Raw genomic sequence first — 27,481 nt, 5'->3', positions numbered from 1 at the left:
GCTAATACTTGTTGAGCAAACTTCCTGATTTCTACATTCTGACTAAACATTTGACCTCTAAACTATTAACCTTTTGGCTGAAACTCAGCACAGGTTTACCCAACACACAAGTTTTAATCCTGTAATGTCTTAAAATTAGTCTAAATACAAAATTGGAGGATGCTTCTTTTCCTTTACACATGAAAATTTCCATCTATACATGTGTTCAATGAAAGAATAAGTCTGAATTTGCCTTTTTTTTTAACCAATAGAAGCTTGCTAATCTTCAATTGCCCACACTTTAAGATAAAAAAGAGAGGCCCTTCTCACTTGCCCACCAGTGACAGAAATTAGGTGGGTCTCCACACGGGAGAGGGCCTTATCAGCAGTGGCCCCACACCTGTGGAACAGACTCCCACAGCTGGTCTGCCATGCACCATCCTAATAGGCTTTTAAGAAAGGCTTAAAAATGTTCTGTTTTACTACAGCCTTCTCATAAATGAGTACTGTTTTGCTGCTACTGCCCTTGTTGTTTTTATTGTTACTTTTTACTGTTAGCTTTTATTGTTTTTAACTGATATTTTACTCTCTATGCTTTTATTGCTTTTAGTGTTAATACTGTTTTATGTATGGTTTAAGCCACCTTGGGAGGGCTTCTACCCAGAAAGGTGGCTAAGAAATGTTTGAAATAATAAATAAATAATAACTCTGGGGAATCCTAGCAGGCCAGATTGGGACCCCAGTAGGGCTCAATTTTGCCCCTACGCCTGAGGTTACCCCCTCCTCCAGCTTAACCCATTCATGCTCTGTGCAGCATCCTTATTTTTTAAGCAGCTGAGAGGGAACCTAAGGGGCATGAAGTTTATACAATGTGCGTGGTCCCCTGGATCAGAAGTGGTAAAAGTTTTTAATATTTTAGTTCCTGGTTTGTTTGTATGTAAAAATTACCTGAAAACACAGTACTTAATGATGATAGCACATCATGAGTATTAGAGAAATTATGTAGGAAAATAATTGGAAGTGCATCCAGCAGAATAAACATTACAGAGGATGACAAGCTATTCATTTGCTTAAACATTAAATTATCACTCTAGCAAGAAAACAGTAATTAAAATGGCAGTTACCTTAAGTAACAAAGGGGGAAGAAATGCAACTCTGTAAAATTGCAGCTGTTTGGCATAGAGGCAGAGGAAAAAATTAATCAGAAACGGGCAGCTTAACTCTGGAATTATGACATCTTTGGCTGCCTGTAGTATAGCTGTCAAGCTTGGCCAGTTCGGTGGTCAATAGTGACATTCTATGTGTCAGTGAACAGAGTCTCTTGATACTGTAACCCGTAGTTCACACATTACTGAAGCTCCAACTGTCGAACGTTTAAGTCCCTTGGCATTACTGTATCTTCCAGCCTCTCCTGACTGGCTCATGTTTCATTCTTTGGCAATTTGCCCTAATGATATCCCTCAGGAGCTTTCAGACCCTCTTCTTTTCCATATTTAATCCTGTTAGATTAATCTGAGTGAAGAGCATACAGTGTGGCACAAAACTGTATTCTCTCGTTTTTCTCCGGCTTATGGTTTTGTTTTTTGTTTTGTTTTTAAAAAAGACGTACTTTCTTTTCCCCGCTACTTATTTATGATGGAAATTTATAACGCAGATGGTAGAATAATTCTGAAATGTAAACATAGCTCTCGGAGATATCCTAGTTTTACTGAATGTATTCAGATCTTTCTCTAAGCAAAATCCTCTTAAAGCATGAGGTATGAACAGCTGCCTGAGGCATTTGAGTTTCCCTGACCACTCCCAAGCAGCACAGTCCAGGCGGCTGGTGCCCCACCCTTTTCTTGGGGATGACAGTAGGAATCATAGGAGAACCACTGGTTATTTTTCTTTATTATGATCCATCCTTGTGGATCTAACAGGTTCTCCTTTCTCTGTTATTTCACTGGACTACCACGTCCTATGCACGCCCCTCAGTCATCCTCAAATGCTTGTGTTCTTTACTTTTGGAAGACCAGCAGTGTAGGAGGTGCCAAAACATGGCCCCTTCCTATGCCACCGGCAAAATATTAAAAGCCCAGGATCACCTGGAAGGAATCCACAAAATGGTTCCTTTCTCCATCAGTGTTGGCCCAATTTGGGGATGGAACCATCTTTGAATTTCTTCTGTGTGGTCCTTTACTGCAGTGATAGGGGGACCTGCCCTGCAGTGCACTCATGCTCTCTGATGTCTCTAAAAGCCACCCCCCCTTTAAGCAGAATGCTTGATCCCAGTGTAAGCTGAAAATATGACAGCCACACATTGATGACAGCCACACATTGGAGTTTCTAAGCTCTCAGCATCAGACTTATATTCCAAGTATCGTAGTTTTCCATCGGGAAATGTATTGTAGATAGGCAGAGGTTAAAAATAAGAAAGCAGTGTTGTGGTTTAAGTTTAGACTGTTGTGTCCATGCTATATCTGCTGGGAAGCATGACCTAGTTCATACAAAATATTTCTGATAGTTTAAGCTGGCTCCCTTTACAATGGGAAGGACTTGTCCAAAGAAACAAAATTCATGTTAATCTCTCTCATAGTTCAATTGGCACTATTAACAACATGAGTGTGCAAGACACACTTCTATGACAGGGTTTGCACAATCACAGAGGGGAAAATAAGCCACCGAGCCTTCCAACTGCCATCATGACTATCAGCTATCTTCCTCCAGCTAGGTGGCTGTCCTAATTCAAGACCACCAGAAGGGCTAGAGCTGCAGCTGCCAGCTCTTTCTGCCTTTTAGCATTAAAGGGCTATGGTTCCTTTAAGGTTTAGGAGGAAGGCTTTGAGAGCGGCATTTACAACTTCCATACCCTATCTTGTGTTCATGATGGCGCCCTCTTTAATACACAACTACACTGTGTGCTGGCTCCCCGTGGAGCTCTTCTCTCTGCTAGCCCTTGAAGTATGCCTTCCAGGCTCTTTTTCACTTGAAAAACTGGCTAACTATGAGAGTGAATGACCAGCCCAGCATCCATACTGCTGCTCCATTTTAAATGTCCACTGGCTTGGCAAGTACAAAATCGTAACGCCAAACTATCTTGGTTTACTGGACCATCTGTAAAGGATTTTGTAGAGGGGGAAGAATGCTGCAGGACCCACTTTTATACAGAGAAGGGTTGCTAAGATAATTTATTTCCATGGTTCTTACAGTATGAAGTGGATGTCTATAGAAGCCATAAACAGTTTTTCCTAGGGAATATAAGCTCCCAAATCCATTTTGTGTGTCTCTTAATGAAAGCACATTCTACCTAAGGAACCTAAGTACATTCTAAGTATGTTCTACCTAGGGAACCTTAGGAAATCCTATGTGTTTGTGTTAGTCAAGCTAGAAAGATGATTTTTTTTTTTAAAAAAAAAAACTTTCTCATTTGTGTCTTGCCGACGTAATATATTTCTTTAGGAAGGCTTAGGTGGCAAAAAATGAAAAAAGTTATATATAAAAATAGAAGCTGATTTATGTTGCAGCCACACATGGTTACTTGCACAATTTGGGCTGCAACAGTTGCCAATGAAAGAGCAGACATTTCCCTTACTGTGGACCCTTTCTATACATGTCAGAATCCTTTCTGCCAAATCCAAGTAACCTCCATGTCGAAAAAGCATTCATAAAAACAAATTCCATGATATGGAAGATTCCACATGGGAAACTTCACATCCCCTTCTGCCCTAAATACTTAAATGGAATTAACAATGCACAACCAAGCAGGAGCATTTCTGGTGGTTGCGGTAGAAAGACCGTTCTGGTAGGGCTGCCTCTCAATGGATTTAGGCCTCTGCATGCTTACATAAGAGAAAGCACAAAGTAAACATGCACAGGATTGTCCTTTATTTATTTATTTATTTATTACATTTCTATACCGCCCAATAGCCGGAGCTCTCTGGGCGGTTCACAAAAATTAAAACCATTCAAAGTATAAAACAACAGTATAAAACCATAATATAAAATACAATATAAAAGCTCAACCAGATAAAAACAGCAGCAATGCAAAATTACAAATTTAAAACACCAAGTTAAAATTTATTTATTTATATAGCCCAGTGGGTTTTCAGCCCACTGTGAAATGAAGTAGAAAGAATTCAATATACCTACCTTTTGTTTTGGTCTTTAATTCTTCACATTTGCAATACTTCTGCACAAAGGTGAGGTTTGAATGGGCTTTTTTTTTCTTTTTAGTCTAGTCTACTTCCCTTGCTCGGCTTCGTCCATTCTCTTCTGCTGCCCCTTACGCCTGGAACGCTCTTCCAGAACATTTGAGAACTACAAGTTCAACCGCAGCTTTTAAAGCTCAACTAAAAACTTTTCTTTTCCCTAAAGCTTTTAAAACTTGATGTTGTGCAGACTTCTACTGTTACTTTCTACTGTTAGTTTTACCCTACCCTGTGCCTGCTTACCCTACCCTGTACCTGTTTGCATTCTCTTCCCCTCCTTATTGTTTTACTATGATTTTATTAGATTGTAAGCCTATGCGGCAGGGTCTTGCTATTTACTGTTTTACTCTGTACAGCACCATGTACACTGATGGTGCTATATAAATAAATAAATAATAATAATAATAATAATAATAATAATAATAATAATAAGTACGGATATTGCATTTAATTTTCAAATAATGATCTCTAGATTCTGGTCTACAATAGCAGGTTGCATTTCTGTAAGATGAACAGGAATGTTTGATCATTTTCTTTTTAATTCTGCACCTGGAGAAGTTTATAAACTTCAGTGATGGTAGCTGCCAAACAATATGATTTTTAAAAGCACACAAAATCACCCTTTGCTATGAACACAACCTGAATTGTACCTTCATACGTGAGATGTTTATGTACATCATGCTGCCCTTGTGCACTGGTTCAAGTGCACGAGGGCAGCATAAGGACAGCAAAAGCAGTTGCGTTTGCTATTTTCAGGGGCAGTCTTGTGCATATGGAGCCATGTTTAAAGAGAACTAAATGTTTTGGGGAGGACTCACAAATCTGAATTGAAGATACAACTATTTGCACTTACGAGAAGGTGGCAAATTATTGTGATGTTACTTTTTTATTGGGTCATATACAGGTAGTGTTTTATCCAGATATTCTATATACGTCTCTGCAATAGTTATTGATTAAAATGGTTTCCATTCTTTGTTATGGTAGTTCATTTGTTGCCAATTCTGTCTGTTTTGACTTACAGTTAACTGCTTGTATTCATGGGTCAGCTGCGCTGTTATATCCAATGTACTGGCAACATATATACATCCCTGTGCTCCCTCCACATCTGCTGGACTACTGCTGGTAAGAGGCAAAAATATTATTATTATTATTATTATTATTATTATTATTATTATTATTATTATTATTATCTTCTTCTGTGATAATTGAGCAAGCTAACATCTAGTTGTTTAATTTCAGGAACTTCTTAGGCTAAACCCAGGGCGAATGGTGTAGGCCCAAACTGAAAATGCTCTGTATTTGGCATAGGTATATAATGCAAGTCAAAGCCACAAGCTTAAAATTAAGCATATTATTAAGTGTACCGATGCAGGACTGAGACATCAAACATGCTGGTAGACACAGTCCTAAGTTACATGTGTCCAGATACTTCCTTTTCTGTAGTATATGAAAGAAAATGTTTCACATATACTTGGAAACTCTCCATTGTGTGTTCTCAATGTTTCTTTACTCAGAAGATAGGAGGCTTCTGTACACACGATGAGCCATTGGATTCCAGTCTTCTTGTCATCAGTGTAGTATATAAAGGTTTTGGGGGTTTTTTACATATAAACATTTTATTACGTGTATTTTAGAGCTTATCTGGCATATTTTGTGTTTAATTATGCTGCAACTCCCATATCAACATGACAGGAGCACATTCAAGAATCTACATCATCATGTTGACGGTTTTGTCATCTGGATGTGGATGGCTTTTAAGTAAAAACACTGAGAAGACCTGTAAAAGAAGGAAATTATGCTTTTAGGATTTTTTTTTTAAAAAAAAACCATTTAAATCTTAGCACAGGGAATAACTACTCCCAAACTAACATGGTGGCTAAGCTAAAACAAGACGACTCCCCACCCGAGTTCCCAAGGATTAAATACATAATTCCATTAATTTTTATTGTTTAAAATATAGAGAGAATGTTCAGGTTTTGAAAAAGATTTCCAGGGTCTTTTTCTAGTGCTGTTCAAACATCTGGGTGGTCTGACTGCTTTTTACATATACAATTAAATTTGGACATTGATTTTTATATAACAAAGTGGCAATTGCACTGACCAGTCAGTATAATTTCTTGCCTGTCTTTTTTGGGGGATAGCACTGTACTAGAGTATGGTACATAGCGTGATGAAGCATATGTTTTTTAGAAGCTCTATTAGCATTCTAACAGGATTAGATAATTCCACTTAAGAGCTGCAAAATGACTCCTTACGAGATTTCCCTCTTTTTGCAGTAACACATAGACAAGGTTCTTTTCATGGGAAAACTTTAATTATTTTCCAGTTAATTACCATGCTCTGTATAAAATAGTAATTATTTTGGGAAATGATGTTGTAGATTAAAAACATCTTTCAGTAATAACATGCATTAGTGATTAGCAAAAGAGAAGGTATATATACACTTGTCTTAATTGTAGTAATTATTTTCATTCTACCATTAAGTGTCTGGCTTCCAGTTCATTTTCTCTGTTGCCATAATCGACTTATCAGAAGCCTCCAGTTTTCCTTCAGTATCTATTTTCACTTGAAGCATGAAAGGGGTAAACTGTTTGAATCATGGTTGATTTTTTTTCTTAAAATGAAAATCTGAATTTCTATTTTAAAAATATATAAATTCAACACTATACTTGCTCTAATTTGGGCACTTAAAAAGTAATACATTGGGTTGGTTACAGAGTGTCCTTCCCTGAATGGAAGAGCTCCTGCAGAGACTCCCAGTGGAAGAAGAGGAGTAGAGGAGATTTAGCCGATTCCCTCTACATGACTTCCCACACTGTTCTAGAGGGGGAAGGAGGAATTGGCAAAAATCACATGCTCCCTTTCTTCAGTGGGAGTGTCCCACAAGCAGACTTCTGCGCAGGGGAGCTCAGAGTCCTGCCCCTTGAGTCTCTGTTATGAATTATTATAATTTCCAAGAACCCAGCAGACTCATTCTGACCTATGCAGCTCTGTGTCAGTTCATGTTATTACTAATACCAATAGCAGTATTAGCAACAGCCATTGAAGTAATTTATGAAATATTATAAAATGCAAAATCCTTTGCACCGCTTTTATCTCTGTTTTTATCTATATGGTACCTATTACAATTCCCAGTTTATAGATGGGAATTGAGACTGATGTGCCTAATGACATCTTGCAAGAAAGCAACTGAGCTGGGATTCAAACATTGTAATCACTGGCCCACTGACTATAACATTTTATGCCCTTGCCCATAGCTCAAATTCAGCAGTGAAATATCTTTTAAACCAATCAAGCTGATAATCATACAAATTGTAGCTGGTCCTGCAACTAGACAAAGTGGCATCCCCAACCAAACTCTTCTATTAAAATTCTCAAGGTAGGAATATGCTGCTACAAGAAGGAGGAGGAGGAGTTACATGCCTCCCAAACATTTTTGGTACTATGTGAGAAGTAATACCTATGTATTATTATTATTATTATATTTATTTGTATCCCGCCTTTTGCCCAATGCTGGGCCTCAAGGCGGCCTTACAAAGTTTAAAATATACATGGGGGGGGAGGGAAACAAAACCATAAACAATTAAAAAATACACAACAAAATTATAAAACATTAACATAGATGGAGGGCTGGATTATTCTCCAAAGGCCTGCTTGAACAAAAAAGTTTTAGCCTGCTTATGTCACTCAGGAAGTCATGGGTGATACACTGGACAGGATCCAGTGGTGACTTCCTGTGAGTGGCCAGCCTTACATCACTTGCACAACAGAAATTTACCGCTTCTGGGGGCAACCTGAAATGAGTGGAAAAGCCTATTTCTGGAACAGGGCATGTCGGCAGAGGTCACAGAATGAAAATGGCAGTGGGCCCTACTCGCAGATGGGCAGTGTTGGATACTGTCTATGCCCCCCCCTCTCACATTTACTGTAAAGCAGAGAGTACTAAGGTGATATGAAACAAAGTTTTGCTCCCAGAATTATCTTCAGTGTGGAAAAGCTTTTTTTGCAGTTTAATTCTGTCTGCTTTAACCAACAGCCCCCATGCTGGCTCGTGATACTGTATCAGTGTGTCTCAGGTGAACCTGGTGTTAGGTCATCTGTGCCTACGATGCATGTCATGAATGAGGGACATAAATTGGTCCCAGCACACATTCCCTATGTTGAAAGTCATTCCCTTGTTGAATCCCTCCTGTGACCCTTGTATTTTGCTGGCCACGTGCATCTGAGCACAAAAGACTATGCTATGACAGATAATCAATACCATCAAAATGGGCACCTGTTTGGGAAAATGCAGGGCAGGCTGCATGAGATAACAACTTTTTTTTTAAAAAAAAGAATATAAACAATATATTGGGGAGAGCTACCAACTATGTTTTCAAATCACTTTGACCATCCTATGGCTGTTGAAAATTGATGAATGCAAAAAAGAGTATTCTTCTATAAGGGAAAAAGCCTTAAAAAGGATGCGGAAGAAGCTGTGATGGATAACCAATAGAGGAACAGAAAGCTTTAAATGTGTAGAGTTTGTGAATCATTTTTGGGTAACCGGTACCAGCTGCATTTGCATCACACAGTGGGCTGGTGAAGAAAAAAATTTGCATTATCAAGTCTCAGATAGAGGCTGAATGCCATATACTGGATCTGACATACTCTGGCCAGAATGCTTTTGCCATATGTTGTAAGATTTTTGGAACTGAAAATGCTGAAATTCTGTAGCTTAGAATGTATCATTTCATGTTTTGCTAGACTTGGAATATAAGTAAAACAAGCTGTCAGTACATTGCGAAGACTACACCAAATATACATGTGTGAAAATGTGTTGTTTGTAAATCACAACCATATTCTAACCCAGCCTTATTCATCTTATTTAATTTATGTCAGCTCACAACCTCTGCTTTCTCTCCATTGATCAGATCTGGGTGCCATTTATGGCACTTTTTTCTTTTTCTTTATTTTACAAAAATTATCAGTGAAACCTTTTTATTTGCATGAAGATGTACGGAGATAAAAGGAAGACAGCAGTCTCTATATATGTAACTATTTTATTTTTTTATCTCTGCTTTAAGGTTTCCTGCTCTTTGCTGTTTCAGTGCAATCCACCACTAATCAAGAGGGAGATTGTGGTCAAATTATTCATACAACATAGCAATCCTAGATATAATAAGAGAAATCAACATTTTGAGCCCTCAGTTATATGAAATTAGACTTCTGCTACTGAGTAAAGGAACCAGATGTAACCAAGTAATTTAACAAGGCATAACATTGTAGGCTATGATCTATTTGAGAAAACATTCACTTTGAACGAACACTGTAATATTGGTAAAGAAAAATTTTCTTATGTGAATTCATTACCACTTTTATTACTCTCTTGTAGCTTTATTATATTGGTAGGAAAAAATATTATGAATTAACAGGATTACTCAAAATGGCAACTCTAATTACCCAAGTAACCTTAATAGATGGCTGTTTCATTATGTTAGTCTATTTGGCCACAATCCTGTCCCCCATGTGGGGAAGTTCTCAGTGAAATTTGTATGTAGGATGTCCTGACCTAATAAGGGGCCTAGGATGGACCAGTCTGTATGCCAACATAACTACTCCCCTCTCTCACCACATGTGGACTGTCATGTTCAAGTCCTTTCATTCCTCTCTATGAAGTATGCGTGTTCTTTGGAAGTGTGGCCAGTGTGTGAAGCATTTGGATGGTGCCACTCACTCTGTCTTTGGCCGTACCCACTTTGTCTTTGGCCCAATCCACAGATGGAATGCAGCCCCTGAGACCTTTCCTTGATTGAAATTCAGTTCTTGCACCTAAAACAGTTCCCCATCCCTGGTCTAGAGGAATGCTATGTCATAACTTAGTACAGTATATCTCTCCGTACTTTCTTTGTAAAGAGAGCAGGATTTTGGCCTTTGTTTCTTGAACTATATACACTACTCCATACTAGGATGACACATAATGAAGCTGTAAACTATTTGGAGGAATATTAACAGTCTATTAGTGTTTAGCTTTTATAGACACATATTTGGTCCTGTAATATACAGAATGTTGTTGGTTGTTGGTACTGTTTGCTCACAGATTTCTTTGAAAATGCTAATTTTATGTTTGAAGCGCTGTTGACTTTGGAATGACTGAAACCACTGGTGTAGGCACACAAGCGACCTTAGTGTCCTGAGCTGTGCTACTTAGAACATTCTAACATTACAGTTCATTCTCCTCACAATGCGTTAATTGTAAGCAGCTTTAGAAGCCAATCTACCCAGTAGTAGAATATAAATAAAAATAAATTAAAACAAACATAAATCTGTATGTTGGCATATTCTTAAGACTGATGATGACAGCAACACCAAGTGATGACTTGTACTGTGAATAGGCCATCGTAGATCAAATATTAATGCCTTTCAATTGAATCAGTTCACACATTCAGCCTGATGTCCATAAACTTCAGAGAAATCAACTGATAGGCCGGCATGTGTGAACCAGCTGATAGATATTTCGTTGGAATTATTATTATTTTTAAAAAGAGATGCCTCAGGGTGAATGCCATATACTGCAAATGAATTGCCATGATTTTTAGTGAACAATGACCTATCAAGTTTACAGTTCCTTGTTCTTTAGTTTTTACAGGCTGACTCCTAGTTCTGTTGTTGTCTCCTCCCCATCAGCTGTTGGGTGGGGAATATTACAAGGACACCAGATCAACTAAGGCTTCTTATACATATTAATGGGTGCAAAGATGCAGTTTTTGCAAATTGTTTGTAGTATTAACCCAAAAGTTCACTTCTGCTGAACCCTATAGTTAGATGCAGTTTACTAGGCCAGTTCTATGAATTCAATTACAATGAATTGAATAGACCAATCCTGTGTTGCAATCTTATTGAACTACTTTGCAAAAGACCTATAATCTACCTCAACTTTCCTTAGATTTCTCTTCCTTAAATTTGAAGGATTATTGCACTGATTTTATAAGAGCCTGTCTGGACAGAATATTAAAAAAAGAAGGAAGCTAATATTCTCCCTAATGGTAAACAAAATGTATTTCAGGCCAAATCGTTATATTGGTCTCCTCAGCAAATAGTAATAATCATTATCAGTAATTGCAGTAACAATTAGGGAATCAACCTAAATATGCTGAGTTGAGATGTGCTATAATTTCTATTAAACAATACCTTTGAATAGTATGCTTTAGATTAGCTTTCCCCAATCTGGAGAAGGCTGCTCTAGGTTTATTACAATCCCTAATTTATTTATTTATTTATTACATTTTTATACCGCCCAATAGCCGAATCCCTAAACACTTCCTGATACTTTACAGCAAAAGAGATGGGTTACTAGATATCCACCTAAGCGAGTGCCAAAACTACATAGATGAAGGAGTAACAATTATTATTTTTTGGGCCTTTTACCAGCTTCGGCTGGTTCGCCAGGTGTGGCCTTTCCTAGGCAGGGATAGCTTGGTCACAGTGGTGCAGGTGCTAGTAACCTCAAGACTGGATTACTGCAATGTGCTCTATGTGGGGCTGCCTTTAAGCCTGCTCCAGAAGTTGGAGTTAGTGCAGAACACAGTAGCTCAGCTATTATCGGGATGGAACTTCTTTGCTGAAAGAACTGTACTGGCTTCCAGTTCACTACCAGGCCAGGTTTAAGTTTATGGTACTAGTGTACAAAACCCTAAACAACTTGGGATTAGGATATTTGAGAGAGTTCTTCTCCCATACCAACCTACCCAGTCACTGGGGTCATCAGAGGTGGGGTCATCCTAGTGGTTCCATTTGGACATGTGGTGTGACTGGAGTCCACCTGGAGAAGAACCTTCAGTGTGGTGGCCCCTTCCTTTGGAACTCCCTGTCTCTGTAGGTCAGGCAGGTGCCAACATTGTTATTTTGGTACCTCCTGAAAACAGCTATTTTCCACAAAGCCTTCCTTAACTGAAGGGGGAAAAAAAGGAAAGGAACCTCTCGTGCAAAGGACTTGAGTCATTACTGACTCCTAGAGGGACGCCTGCTTTCGCTGACATTTTCTTGGCAGACTTTGTAGCGGGGCGGTTTGCCATTGCCTTCTCCAGTCATGGTTACCTTCCCCCCAGCTTGCTGGGTACTCATTTTACCGACCTTGGAAGGATGGAAGGCTGAGTTGACCTGAGCCGGCTGCCTGAGAACCAGCTTCCGCTGGGATCAAACTCAGGCTGTGAGGAGAGTTTCGGCTGCAGTAACTGCCGCTTACCACTCTGTGCCACACAAGGCTCTCCTTAGCTGAACAACTGTGGTTTAATTGGAACACTATTTAAAAGAATAATGATGATATCATGTTTTATTATTTTTATCTTTGTAGCATTTTATCTCTCGGTATTCACCACTCTGGAAACTGCTTAGATGTGGAGCGCTATACAAATGTTGTAAATAAATAAACAATAATAATAATAAATACATAGGGTTGATTTGATTTATTACATTTATATATCGCCCCATAGCTGAAGCTCAGTTAGTCTCCTGAATGTTCCAGTCCATTCAACCAGGATCAATGGGAAAGCTGAATCAGTAGGCATTGAATTCTCATCACACAAAATAGAAGGATGTGGTGGGATTGGACTATTCACTTACTTTAGTTAGCACTTTAGAGCATTCAAAGTATTTAATATATAGCAGCATTTAATATATAGAGTGTTCAAAGTATTTAATATATCTTTGCAACAACCCTGTAAAGTAGGACAGTATTCTGTTTATATTACAACTGGGATCTAAACAACTGGATTTTGAAGTGGGGATTGCCACTGCTATAATACCGTGACAACTACATATGGCGTAGAAGGTGGAGATGCTAGTCATTTACCTTTAATAATTCATTGTATTTCTTTCTTTCTTTTTACATTTCAGTGCACCAATGCCATACTTGATTGGAGTTCACTTCAGTTTAATGGAGGTGAGTTAGGAAAAATGGCTTGTTCTCTTACCACTTCGTCCTTCTTCCCAAAAAGTATTCAAAGCGAAACAGTAAATATGCCTTTAGGGAAAAATGCTCACCCTGGTATTGCAGTACTTTGGGTAAGAAGGAAAGGAGAAGGGTTTGTGCTGATTGGAATGCCTGCAGTCCCTTGAACAGCCTGAGTTTCATTTGTGTTCTGTGTGGTTGGTATATGGAACGGGAGGCTTCACATCTTCTTCAGTAACTGCAATAGAGGAGCACAAGTTGGAGTTTATTTCAAGTGAGCTCCAGAAGCTGTCCTAAGTACATCTCTGTTCATTCTTCCATTCATTCTTTGGCTCTTCACCATGGGCAGAAGTCAGCACGGCAATGTGGGGAGCTGATTACTCTGCTTAGCTCTTTTGGCTGTAGGCTATTTAGCAGCCTCTAGGCCTCCAATATGGAGGGGAGAGAATTGGAAAGAAAAATGAACTTGTTAGGAGTACTTGCTTCTGTCAAATGCACTTCTAGTTGGTTTGAGAAGCTCAGACTCTTAGCAGACTAAACAGGAGCTAGTGAGTGAAAGAAAATGGTCAAGAGCAAATATGGACATACGCTGAGCCAAACCCTACCCCAGTGTACCTATATCTGATTGGCCACCTCCTCTATCAGTGCAGCAGAGAGTGTGGAAAGTGCTCCTAGATGGCACTAGAGAGACTTCCTAGTTTGTTCTTCTGAAGTGGTGACATCTAGAACAACATGGTTCAGCAAGAAAGGATAAATTACCTAGAAAGCTTTTGAAGTGACATCATGAAGGTTCTTCCCTGTGACCACTGTGTACAAGTTAGAGACAATGACTGTACTCAGCCATACGGGCTGTTGTGCCAATGAAGCAAAGACATGAACTCATGATCACGTAAATGGAATCTTACCAGCCATTCTCTGCTCTACTTGCTGCTAAACTGTTCTGCTAGCCCCTTGCTGTTGTGTTTTGTCAGCTCAGTATTGTATTGATGCTAGTGAGGCACAGACTCAGGAAGAGACCTTCTGGCTCAGACCAATGATTCTAGAATTCTTACAGTGGTCAAGCAGAGACTTCCAGGAAGCCTACAAGCAGGACATAAAACAATAGCCTGTCTATGCTGTTACTCTCTGGAAACTATTATTCAGTGCCTCTGAACATGGAAGTTCCACTTAGCCATCATTGTGTATAGCTGTTGATATCCCCATGCTCCTTCAGTTTGTCTAATCCCATTTAAAGTTATCTAAGTTAGTAGCCATCAACTTGTGGTGAATTCCAAAAATAAATGGTGCTCCGATGGTCCTTAGAACAAGATGCTGACCTTGAGAATATTGCCCTATTTTTCATGTCCTACTTCACTGAATCCACAGTTAACCATAGTATTTTACCGTATTAATATAAGCAAACAATGCATTAAAATGGTTGCACCTGGTTTTATCTCTTTGTACAGAGAGTGAAAAGTAAATCACTGGAGGATGTGGTGATGCTAAATGTTGACACGAACACTTTGGAAACTCCTTTTAATGACCTGAGCAACCTACCAAGTGAAGTGGTAAGCCCAAGAGGTTCCATTCGTTGGTTTTATCCTCTTAGCTGCTTCAACTACCGTGTTTTGTCTGCTTTTACTAGCTTGAAATGAAAAGAATATCCCCCACCCCCACCAAACACCATGCCACCAGCTGTAGACTTCCTATTTAAGGGTGTTTTGTGGTTTTTTTTACTTGTTTTTGACAGTTGAGGACATGTTGAGTGGAGTATCATACTTCTTACCGTAAAAAAGGGGGATCATAATTATAAAGCTAGCTGCATTCATTAGGCATAGCTGCTTTAAACGCAAGAGTCTCTTCATCTCATCTTAATCATTATATTACAAAGTAGGCATTTCTGTCTGCCTAGTGGCATATCTTGCAAAGAAAAAAAAGAGAGGAGTTTTTGAAGGCAAAAAGAAGAAGGGGGCCAATTATCGGCTTCTGGTTCCCTGCCACCTGCCAGCACATCTCCTTTTAATTAATGATCTGATGACACTGGTCAATATAATAAGAAATGCTTGTACAGTTGGGGTCAGAAAATGCACACTTTGATCTCCTTCAACTTTCTGAAACATTTATTTGTTTTCTCTAAATTATTTCAGTTTTATTTTAATCTCTTCTATCCTGCTGAGGACTGCATGAATTTTAAACCCTACTCTGTTTGTCATTTGCTTTGGCAGAGCAAAGACTACTTCCTTATAATTCTATTTGTAAATTAAACTGCAAACCCAGTTCGTCATAAAAGACATTGGATCCTTTTGAAATGACGAAAACTGTCTTTTGTCTGTAAAGGAAGATAAATTAAGTGCCAGTTCCTCCTGGACTTTGATCTTATAGAGATTTCCCCACCCCCCTTGCTGCTTATAATGGAACGTATTCCACATTTCATGTTAAATAGACACCCAAATATAGCATTTCACTTTCCCTTGCTATTCTACAACATGGTTTTGAAAAAAGCCTTTTTTACCTTATCGAGTCAGAATTCAGCCGAAGCTGTTGTTGCATTTACAGATGTTAGTAAATGTTCCAGAATGAGAGTGAAATGAGATTCCATTTTTCTTGAAATGAATGCTATATTTTATAGTCAATTTAAAAAAACCACATTTAGGCTATATGAACATAGTGAAGTCTTATTGCTTTCATGACAATTTAATCTGAATGTACAAGACATTTAGCTCCTTGTATTAAGATATTTGTTATATTATTACACACTTTTTGAAGTAATTAAGCTTGACCAGAAGCAAATTAAATAATCAGATTTATTTATTTATTTATTTATTACACTTATATACCGCTCCCAAAGCCAGGGCTCTCTGGGCGGTTTACATTTATTTCTTTGCATTTATTGCAAATAAATTCATTTATTTCTTTGCTTCAGGAGAAAAAAAGCAAAAAAATGGCATTCTTTCACAGCTGATTCTGCTTCTTAATTTGTTTGTTTATTTTTAGATGTATATAAGCTATCTTATCCAAATGCCTACTTATTAGAACAAATTTAAATCTATTCTAGTGTGCCCAAAATTTAGTCATTTATTCATTGACCAGAATGTATATGTTGACTTTGCGTATTGGGGAAATAGTCATTTAGACATATGACATGAAAATCACCAACAATTAAATGATCTAATTATACCCTGGAGCTACAATCAAATTGTTTCAAAGCACATGCAGAGTTCTGAACTTACAGGGTTTTCTCAATTCTCTTTTGTGAATAGCACGATGCTCTAAGTTTTGGGGATTTCCCTTTGTGAGAGGTTTTATATTATGCCCATAGGCCCCCTATGCATATGACACTTAACTGACCTGAGGGTTTGTGTAAGTTTATACCAAATAATGGAGTAACAGAACCTTGTTATGTGGGTTTTACACTTTTGTAGGTTGCTGCTTGTTCGGGGCAAATTGTGCAGCACACTTCCCATGTGAGGAAACAACCTTCATAAGGGGCTATTTTACACACATGATGTGTGAAGAGGCCCACATTTGTGGCTGACACTAGTAGTAACAAAGTACAACTCTTGTATTCCTATATTCCATTTTTCTAACTGAAAGAACATTTGCGTAGGATTCCTAAATTAAATTCAGTGGAAAATCTCTGTGATGTTTTAATAATCTTATAAAGATGGTCTTAAATACAGTGGTCTATGCCAAGGGTCCTGGTTTACTTTGGTGATGCATCAGACTCCTGTGCATGAAAAGGAAACATCAGTGAATTGGAGAAAATATTTAGTGAAAACACACTACATTTTTTTATTTTTCGATTAGCAGCTGCAACTACATGCATGTCTGTAAGCCACTAATATTAATTAGGGGTTTCTTTTCACTGAATGGACAATGGGCCTTTTACAAAAATGCAACATTCCCTATAAAATATGTTACAAAACTAGAAAGAGCTCATGTATACTGTATATAATTTGAACTTCTTTCTCTCTCTGTCTCTCTGCTAAAACAAGGTTTGTTCTGTTACTTGATATTTGACTGTCTTGATCCCTGTCATTTTAACTTTCGCATGAAAGCTTTTCTTGTGGAGCTAATTTGTTAATTAAAAACACATACTAACAAAAGCTGCAAGTAGAGCCCTTAATAGTTTTTAGTTTATAAACCAACAAGCAGCGACATTATGTCATTAAAAACTAAGTTAAGTATTCATGTACTCATATCAGTGTTGCCAGTATATTCCAACAATATTGTTGACACTGTGTTGTATTATATTGAGTAAGAATAAGACTGAAAAGTTGATACCAATTAATATAAGTGTTTTCATAATTCTTTAATAAACAGTAGGTGTAAATATGTGAATGTGTGTGCATATAACATAAGACTACATTTTATATCTACATAATGTATCAGAGTGAACTTTTATGTTTAAACGACCAAAATAGAGTAGCAGTGAAGACAGTTGAAAAATGAATACATAAATGAAGCTTTAGATTTATGGTCCAAATCTTAAAATTAATTCAAAAGGATCCCTAAAACATTGATGTTCTTAAAAATTCAAACTTCTTTTTGGTCTCTTGGATGACAAAAAATTGTATAACCAGAAAGGCTTAAGTTTTATATATATTTATATAAAGTTTAAATCTATCATTATCTTTACATTTGTTTAACAGCCTATGTCCATAGTTGTATAATATTGTAATGTCTCACTTGTTGTGAATGGCTTTTCATTTTAAAGAAAAGTTATCAGTTGAAATCTGAAAAACATTACTGTTTGGCATTGCGTCTAATCAACTGTTTAATAAATTACCTGAGACTTAACGGGCCTTTTTAAATCATTCACCAAAGCATTTAAATTATACTTACAGGCTAGATGACTTTCTATGCATGTGAACTCTATTAGTTTGTCAGATTGACCAGTGGTCCTGACTGTTCAAAGGTCAGCGGTCACAGTTGTCCTGAATTACCCGTCCTTTTTTCATGTGGACCCTCTGCTGCGTTGTGTGCTGTAATCTTCTTAATGGCTTCATTCCAATATTCACACATAATATTTTAGATTTATTGACTGTTAGTAATACTACCATGCCAGTAGCAGTTCCGCTACTCCTAAGGTATTCAAAATTGGAAAAATAAATCAATGTAAGGCTTTTCAGGAATCCTTTGTTTCTCTTTCGGGAGGAAAAAGCCCTATTCCTGTCTTCTGCCAAGAATACTTGGTTTTTGCAGTTCATCATTTCACTGTGGATTTGTCTCACTCTTTAGAGATAACTCCCTTCCCTAAATAAACAGCGACTTCATTAGGAACACAGGTTTGTTTTTGATACAATAATGTAATCTGTTTTGTTTGTTCTTGTATGTCAGTTAGGTTGGAATCTTAAATTATAGGAGAAATCAATAAGGAAAACTCCCATTGGGTTCACTGGGAAGAGTATGGCAATCTTATGCTTGATCCTAAGGTTTTTATGCCAAGGTATCTGGAGAGAGAGAGTATAATATACCAGCATATTGTGATGACTTTGGATTCAAAGGTGCCTTCTGCTAGCAGAAAGCATTTCCATTCACATAAGGGCTGTTTCCAACCTAGCAGAAGAGTGTTACATGAAAAAGTGATCTCAAATCCAGAGACATTCTTCTGTTTTCATAAGCACTTACAGAAGACTATGCACAAGCTCTTTCTCAAGAGCTTTTAATGGCCCATTAGAGTGTGTGCATGCTAAACTCCTGTATCTTTTTTATTCACTATGTTTCTCATACTGTAATATATCTCATACATTAAGTCACTGTACTGCAAGAAGTCTCCTGCTAGTTTGTAGAAGAGTTCATGGAACAGCACTAGGACATTTTCTCCTTCCACTCACAGTTTTTTAGATCCAAGCTATGGTTCATTGCATTGGGCTTAAAACTCTCATCAGTACATTCCATGAATGAATGTAACACATCTATGTGAAGTTGTATGGTGGCTGGTTGCTAAGTACAATAAGCTTGACTTGGACTTGGACATTCCATTCTAAGTGACCTTTGTAGCATACCTTTACAAAGTAAAGTTCACATCGATGTTTTGAGGTGGCAAGTCAATTGAACATGGAACCGGATCCAAATAATTTGTATGTGAAAGGCACTACTGATGCAAAACCATATTAGTTGGTGTACATTTGGGACCACACTGTTTCTTCATTGACCTCCAAATTTGGCCTATAGTGAGATCTCTCTACATTTATTTATTTATTAATAAAAAAAATATCTCTAAGCTGGATCAGATGTGGGTTATTTAGAAGTTAATGGATTACTTGTTCCAAAAGCTCAGACCATTTGAGTCTCCTCTGTCCCTTTCTCATACCCTCCAAGATGCCTTGTTCTTGGTGGGATTTATTCCACATTTTGTTTGATAGGGACAAGATTAGTGGCAAATGATCACTCTCAGCTCGTTCCTCAATTTGAAATTTTACAATGTGGTTTCATAATTTAAACGTAAAAAAATATTAATCCACCACACTTATGCCTCTGGAGCTCATAAACTATCCTGAGATTTATCAAGAGAACTTTTATGTACCCCTATTAGCTGATGTTTATATAGAATTTTCAGCAGTTCCTGACCACTGAAATTTAAGGTCTCATCCACTGAGCAATGGCCCATAGTAAAAGTATCCTCCCTGTAGGTCGATACTTGATTGCCTTCAGATTTTGATCCTATGCCTGTACGAGCATTAAAATCTCCACATACTAGAAAATCAGTGCCAGGGTAGCGTAATGGAATAATTTCCAGTAGACTGTCTAAAGTATGGTATCATCTTGTCACTTACACAGATAGGGATGTGTAGGCTGTTGAAAAATCAATTATGATAAAACCAAAATTATGGTATTTGCCAAAAGACCTAAATGGTCCCTAGATAATCATTGTATTGCACAATGTTCATCATACAAGTATTTGGGTATACATTTTTCAGAGGATCTGTCCTGGAAGACGCATGAACAGACAATTATTTCAGCTGCCTATATTAGCAAAAGCCTGTTACACCTTCTTTAAAACTAAGGGAAACTGGTTGGTGAACCCAGCATTGAAAATACTTGAGCAGAAGATTTTAGCACAAATTTGGGGGCTGGGTAAAATAGATTACCTGGAAGTTATTCTGAACACATTTCTAGGAAGCATCCTAGCTCTCCCTCCTAGCATCCCAGTTGCTATTCTTCGTGTACAAGTGGGGCTACCATCAGTCTCTGCTAGAGAAAACAAGGCTATCTTCTTTTACCTGAAAAGGTTGATTAACATGCCTGAACACCCAATTCGCTAAACTATGCTATCTAGAACAGAGGAACAGGGGTGGTTGGACCTCTTCTCACTTTGAACAACTGTCATATCTTTCTCTTCCTTTCAGCCAAGTGAGTCAAAGATTAAAATTAGAGATGAGCTAAACACACAGGATGCTAACAGTGATGCTGGAATCATCCAGCATACAGGATTTAGCAGGTGGTACAATCTGTACAAGGGTGAGCGATCTCTTTCTATCTTATTTCCTTGACTCAAACTAAGGAAGGCTTTCATTGAATCATGCTTCCAGACTATGCCATTGGCATACGTGGATGGGAGGTATAGAAATGTCCCTCTATTCCAACACCTTTGTTTATGCGGGGGCGGGGGGGGGATAGAGGATATCATTCGTTACTATATTTCTTCGATTCTAAGACGCACAATTTCCCATATAAACATCTCTAAAAACGGGGTGCGTCTTAGAATCGCGGGTGCGTTTATTATTGCTTAGAAACAAAGCTTTTTTTCTGTTGGTGGTACTGAAGTTAGTGTGCGTCTTACAATCAATGGTGTCTTACAATCGAAGGAATACGGTATATCTTTTTCTGCGAACTATATGGCAGCCCTAGGAAAAGATTGCTTGTAGGAATGTTTGACAGAACTTTGGCTGAGCAGATGTGTAAACCACTTGAAGATATGGACCCTTATGTAACTAACCAAGTAGCCTTATTTGCAGTGGCTGCTAAAAAGATTAGAGCAAGGCTCCTGAAAAGTCACTGTAGATTGTGCACATGATGAACTGATTTGAGGGGCTTATTCATCTTTTCTCTCTCTCTGTGATTATCTTTCTTTTGTTGCTGTTGCACCAAATTTTTTAAAACCTGTTATATACAATAAAATTGGACTACTACTACTGTTTATTAATAACAGCATGTATGAGCCTCGTTTCCATTTTTTTTTAAAATGGCCATAATGACATATAGGATATTAAAAATTTACAATGCAAAATAATAATAATAATAATAATAATAATAATAATAATAATAATAATAATAATAATAATAATTGATCAATTTATAGCAACTAAGAACTACCAAAAATACATCATAAAAATAACAGTGTAACAACAGATTTATTTATTTATTTACAATATTTATATACCACTCCCCATTGAAAATTTTGGAGAAGTGTACAAGATAAAATAAAATAAAACAGAATAAAACATTTTAAAATAGATTTTAAAAGAACCAAAATGTACAGTAAACCGTGGCTAGTCGTTAAGGAAAGGCTTCCTGGAATAATGACATTTTTAGGAGGTGACGAAAGGAATACAAAGTTGGCGCCTGCCTGACCTCCAGAGGCAGGAAATTCCATAGGAGGGAGCTACAGCACTGAAGGCTCATCCCCTGGTGGACTCCAATCGGAGGATGGGTCTATGTGGAACCACCAGGAGCATGCCCTCGGATGACCTCAGTGACCGGGCAGGTTGGTAGGGGAGAAGGCACTCTCTCAGGTGTCCTGGTCCCAAGTTGTTTAGGGCTTTGTACCTGGCCCGGTAGCAAATAGGAAATGTCTTCTGTTCCAAGAAACAATAGACCATGTAACAGGAGGATGTAAAATTCTGGCAAGAATGGACTATGTGGACAGACACAATACAGCTGCAAAAATAATTCACCAACATCTGCCTATTAAATTCAACCTCATCAAACACTATTCTATACATACTTATCCAAAACAATCTATTTAGATCATAAAATATACTGAGACAGAACAATTCATACAGACACAAAACCCCTCCCCCCCAACTTCAAGTATAGCCTGATGGGATTTCAGCTGGCAGTGACCACACAAGAAAGAGATCTTGGGGTTGTGGTGGACAGCTCGATAAAAATGTCAACCCAGTGTGTGGCAGCTGTAAAGAAGCCAAACTCCATGTTAGGCATTATAAGAAAGGAATTAAAACTGCCAGTATCATACTGCCTTTATACAAATCTATGGTGCGACCACACTTCGAATACTGTGTACAGTTCTGGTCACCAGACCTAAAAAAAAGATATTATAGAGCTGGAAAAGTGCAGAAAAGGGCAACTAAAATGATTAAGGGGCTGGATCATCTCCCCTATGAGGGGAGGTTACAACAGCTGGGGTTGTTTAGCTTGGAAAAAAGGAGGCTAAGGGGAGACAGGATAGAGGTGTACAAAATGATGCATAGTTTGGAGAATGTGGATAGGGAGACATTTTTCTCCCTCTCTCAAAATACTAGAACCCGGGGTCATCCCATGGGAGATTCAGGACAAATAAAAGGAAGTACTTTTTCACACAGTGCACAGTTAAATTATGGAATTCACTACCACAAGATATAGAGATGGCCACCAATTTGGATGGCTTTAAAAGTAGGTTGGATACATTCCTGGAGAAGGCTGTCATTGACTACTAGCCCTGATGGTTATGTGCTACCTCCAGTATCCAAGATAGTAAGCCTGTGTGCACCAGTTGCTAGGGAACATGGGTAGGAGGGTGCTGTTGCACTACATCCTGCTTTGTTGGTTCCTGGTCGACAGCTGATTGGCCATGGTGTGAACAGAGTGCTGGACTAGATGGACTCTCAATCTGATCCAGCAGGGCCCTTCTTATGTTCTTAATCAACCAAATGTAATAGTTACAGACAAAAAAGAAAAACACATGTACCTCATTGACATAGCAATACCTAATGACAAAAATGTTGTAGAAAAGGAAGAGGAAAAGAGAGAAAAATATATACACTGGCCATGGAAGTTAATGAACTATGGCAACAGGAAAAGGTCACAATTACTCCATTAGTCACATCAGGCACCGGCATCAAAAAACTATACAGAAAACCTTCAGAAACTGGGCCTACAAAATACATCCACACCAATATACAGAAAGCAGTTATACTTGAAAAATGCTCAATTGTCAGGAAATTATTTCCCCAGTATTTTAACAGTTTTATCGTCTTAGTCTTTTAACTTTGCTATTTTAAATCTGTATAAAGCTCTGCATTGCTGCTTGGTTTCATCCTGGTTGTGCTTTTATATTGTACTTTCATATTGTGTTTTTATACTGTTGTTTGTTTTATACTTTGAATTGTACTTCATGGTTTTAATTTTTATTAACCACTCAGAGAGCTTCGGCTATTGGGCAGTATAGAAATAGAATAAATAAATAAACAAACAAACAAACAAACAAACAAAATCCTGAATCAGTAAAAGACAGCATGACTTGGCAAAACCTCCATGAGCGAGGAAAGAGATGATGATGATGATGATAACAACATGTCATCATGACAGTTCAACCTAAAAAGACAATCCAAACAACAACATCAAATAAAAATCTTCATTAACAGAAATGTCTAACTTAACAATGAAAAGAAGCCCACAAAATTGTTTGTTGCACTTTCTTGGGGAGACTCTGCAGTCTAGCAGAATCTGTTTCATAAACAGAGGTAAGATATGTGAGATCTGCAGCAAAAGTAAAATAAAATAAATCCAGTATGTGTGCTTTATCTAGGTTCCATCTTATGGATGGGTCTGCCACTGACATTATTCGAGGAAAAAAGGAAGGTATCAGAATGGGAACATTGCCTCCCTCTGGCCTCTAGGGAATCTGGCTAGAAATGGTGATGTTGCAACTGAGGTATACTTTGCCAGGGAGACAGTTATTTCCTCCTTCATGCACTTGCTTGGCTTTCCCAACTGAGGTTAAAATCATCATCTTATTTTTGCAGACATTATTTATGCATACATCACATTCTCTCGGATATACAATGTACACTCTATTTTATTAAAGAGTGGCACCTTTTTATTTATTTATTTCAGAAAATTTGAATTTATTTATTTTATTTCTTTGTTTCAGAAAATTTCTATCCAGTTTTTCATTGTAATAAATAAATAAATAAATAAATAGATAAATCCCAAATCGGTTCACAATGTAAAATCATGATAAAATATGATGAGTTCAATCAATACAACAGGGCCACCTAAGGCCAGATTTGACCTTGTGTCAAAACATTACAAATGTGGAATAAAAAGCAAGTCATAACACTATGAAAGTGATATAAGGAATGTGTCCTGTGCCCCAACACTTATCAGTGCACTTCAATACCACTACAAAGTAGTAGTGTAGATCTAGCCTAAGTTAGCTATTAGAGGGAACAAGTGGGATTTGCAACAATATGTAGTGTGTTCAGTATTCTAGCCACTATATTCCATTGTCACCCCCACCCAGCCACCCCCACAAACAAACACACACTAGTGTTCCAGTGGAGGGGCCTCCAAACATTCCATCAGCATTTCATGGCCACTGACAATGCTCAATCCTCATTGGGCTGTTTTGGGGGTGTTCCCACTTTAGGATACCTTTTCCTAAAGATTTGTTTTACTCTACAAACCCCAGGGTTCTCCCAAGATTGCCGTAGCCTCTTCTGTGTGTATGGTGCTGCTTTGGCTACATAAAGACCAACAGTAGAAGAATTGGGGTTATATATATATGAGCAGACATGAGGCACAATGTTAAAAATGGGGAGGTTCATAACTGATGCCTAAGGTACTTTATGCCTGGGGTGTCTAAAGGCTTGAAGGTAATAACCAGTACTTTGAATTGGACATAGAAGCTAAGAGATGACCAGTATAGTTACACTGGAATAGATGTAATGTATTTTCCTTGTCCAGTTCATGGAAGGTTATGGCAGTACAATTGCACAACAGCTGAAGCTTCCAAATGTTCATCAAAGGCAGCTCCGTGTAGAGCACATTGCAATAAGCCCATTCTAGAGGTTACCAGAGGTTACCTGGGCTAGATGTCAGCTATTTAGGAGCGGTTGGATCCAGCTTATCAGATAAAGATGATAAAAGGCACTTCTTATTACTGCTGCCACCTGGGACTCTGGGAGCAGGACAGGGTCCCAAAAAACCTCTATTATTTTTGGAAGAATGTGATCCCATAAGGAACACACAGTCCTAACATCCACAGGTCACAAGGACCACATTGTTTGCCTCAAAATGTGTTTCCTCGATTATAATATATTTAGTGTGTCCAGACTTCACACACATCTTTCAGGTTGGATATCCTTTCATTGAACATGGACTATGGTGCTTGAAGACAGTTGTTCCTTGATGCAGGAATGCAGACTGATGTGCCCTATGGTCATCAGGCTTGACTGCTCCCTGTATGTTAAGAAACAAATGCCCAAAATCTTAAAATGTGCAGTGTCACTGAAACGTCGAAATTAATTTGGAAGTTTCCTGCTATTCTGTCATGCTAATGTTGTGTCATTTGACAAAGGCAACATAAAAGTATCCTTGCTGTTTCATTGTGGTTATGTGACAAGAAACCAGCACTGCATCCATGCTCCTTTTTGTCTGACCAAAATATCGTTTTATAAAATTAGCCTGAAGTTACAATTTCTCTCAAAATACTTGTTCAAGAGGCTATGTTGTTAATTTGCAAAACATACTAACCCGGTTATGTGTATTGGTATGCCAAAATGAATTGTATGGAAATGAAATGGCGTGGACATAAAGATAGAAGATTTTTAACAGGCTGAAACTGGGCCCATATTTAACCCACTACCATGCCATATTTTATTTGTCTGATGTGATTTTATTACTTGAGAGCAAATTAAGCTAGATATATGCTATAACCTCTGGTAAACACCTTATTGAGCCCTTAATTCAGTGTTCATTACTTCTCCCCCATCCTATTTTCTTTCTTTTCCAACTTCTTTTCATTTCCCATGCCTACTAATTTATTAGTCTCCTCTTTCATATGAAAATGCTGCAACTTATGTTTAATGTTATGCAAATGTAGTTTTTGAGTCTTCTATTACTAGTCTATCTCCCTTTTGCCTTCAAGGAGAGGAATGGGGTGAAGTACAATTAGAAATGTTCAGTATAGAAATATGCAGAGGAGAAATTCAATGGAGAGCCGTGGAAGTCTCATGTCAGAAGAGCTAATGACTTCAATATGTAATATATATTTATATTATTTGTATATGAAATATTTGGAACCCATGCTCACTCTCTTCTTCCCTTCTTACACAGTTCATGAAATTATATGGCTGGAAGTGGTCATTTCTAATAAACTACATTGAATTTTATTTATTTATTTATTTATAGTATGTATTAAAGTATGTATTTAAAGTATTCCACTTTGGGGGGAAAGCCATCCCAAGGCAGCTTACAAAGCATGATTTTAAAAAACCATAATGCAGTTTTAAAAATACATACAAGTAAAGCAATTCAATTACAAAATTAAAACAGCAGCAGTTTAAAATAGTTTAAAGCCAATCTCACAACAGATGTAACAAAATACAAAGTAAAATGATTTTAGTAGAATGTAAGCCTATGCGGCAGGGTCTTGCTATTTACTATTTTACGCTGTACAGCACCATGTACATTGATGGTGCTATATAAATAAATAAATAAATAAATAAATAAATAATAATAATAATAATAATAATAATAAAAATTGATTTTTTCTAAGGTCCATTTTTTTAAGTAAGAAAGGTGGGGTTATGTAGCAATTGTGGAATAGAGTTTCAAAAGTGTAGAGCCACCACCAAAACGCCCTGTCTCTGATGCCTGCCATCTGATGAACCTTGATGGTGGGGTCTGCAAGCAGGAGCTTTAATGCTGACCTTAGGGCCCAGATAGGTTTGTATGGGTACAGACATTCCTTCAAATAACCTGAGGTGGAATCCAATTAAGACCTTTTGCTTGATTCTCCTCCCCTGTGGAGCTATCCACACACACTCAAAAGTCTTCTCTGGTTCAGATTTTGGGAGGGCATGGGGTGGGGGCTGCAGAGGGGAGGAGAAAGTCCCATTGTGTGAGCAGAGTGCTGCTTGGATGTTAAATACTGCTCTGGTCACACCATTTAGGGCTTTAAAGATCATCACCAGCACCTTAAATTATAGAATCATAGAATAGCAGAGTTGTAAGGGTCCTACAAGGCCATCGAGTCCAACTCCCTGCTCAATGCAGGAATCCATTAAAGTAAGACTGGAAATAATGGTACTGGGACAATACTGGTGCTGTAAGCTCTGAATGCTTGTTCTCAACAAACATTTGAGCAGCTGCATTCTGTCCTGGTTAAAATTTTCAAACGGTCTTTAAAGGCAACCCTATTTCCAACACATTACAGTAATCTAGCAGGTAGTAGCAG

General features: G+C 37.9%; 1 protein-coding gene across 3 annotated transcripts in view; it reads left to right on the top strand.

The window, feature by feature from the left end:
* DENND1B (DENN domain containing 1B) overlaps nucleotides 1-27,481 on the top strand; it is a 211,527-nt gene that overhangs the window by 129,666 nt on the left and 54,380 nt on the right. For all 3 annotated transcript variants that reach the window (XM_063135069.1, XM_063135071.1, XM_063135070.1), the window contains 3 exons: nucleotides 5,188-5,288; nucleotides 13,041-13,086; nucleotides 14,541-14,642. In XM_063135069.1, the coding sequence (XP_062991139.1) occupies nucleotides 5,188-5,288; nucleotides 13,041-13,086; nucleotides 14,541-14,642 (249 nt within the window). The remainder of the gene's footprint in view (nucleotides 1-5,187; nucleotides 5,289-13,040; nucleotides 13,087-14,540; nucleotides 14,643-27,481) is intronic.

This window comes from Elgaria multicarinata, chromosome 1 (assembly GCF_023053635.1).
Source record: "Elgaria multicarinata webbii isolate HBS135686 ecotype San Diego chromosome 1, rElgMul1.1.pri, whole genome shotgun sequence".
Classification (NCBI taxonomy): Eukaryota; Metazoa; Chordata; class Lepidosauria; order Squamata; family Anguidae; genus Elgaria; species Elgaria multicarinata.
The sequence above is the reverse complement of the archived record's forward strand: the minus strand, read 5'-3'. Positions and strand labels throughout refer to the sequence as shown.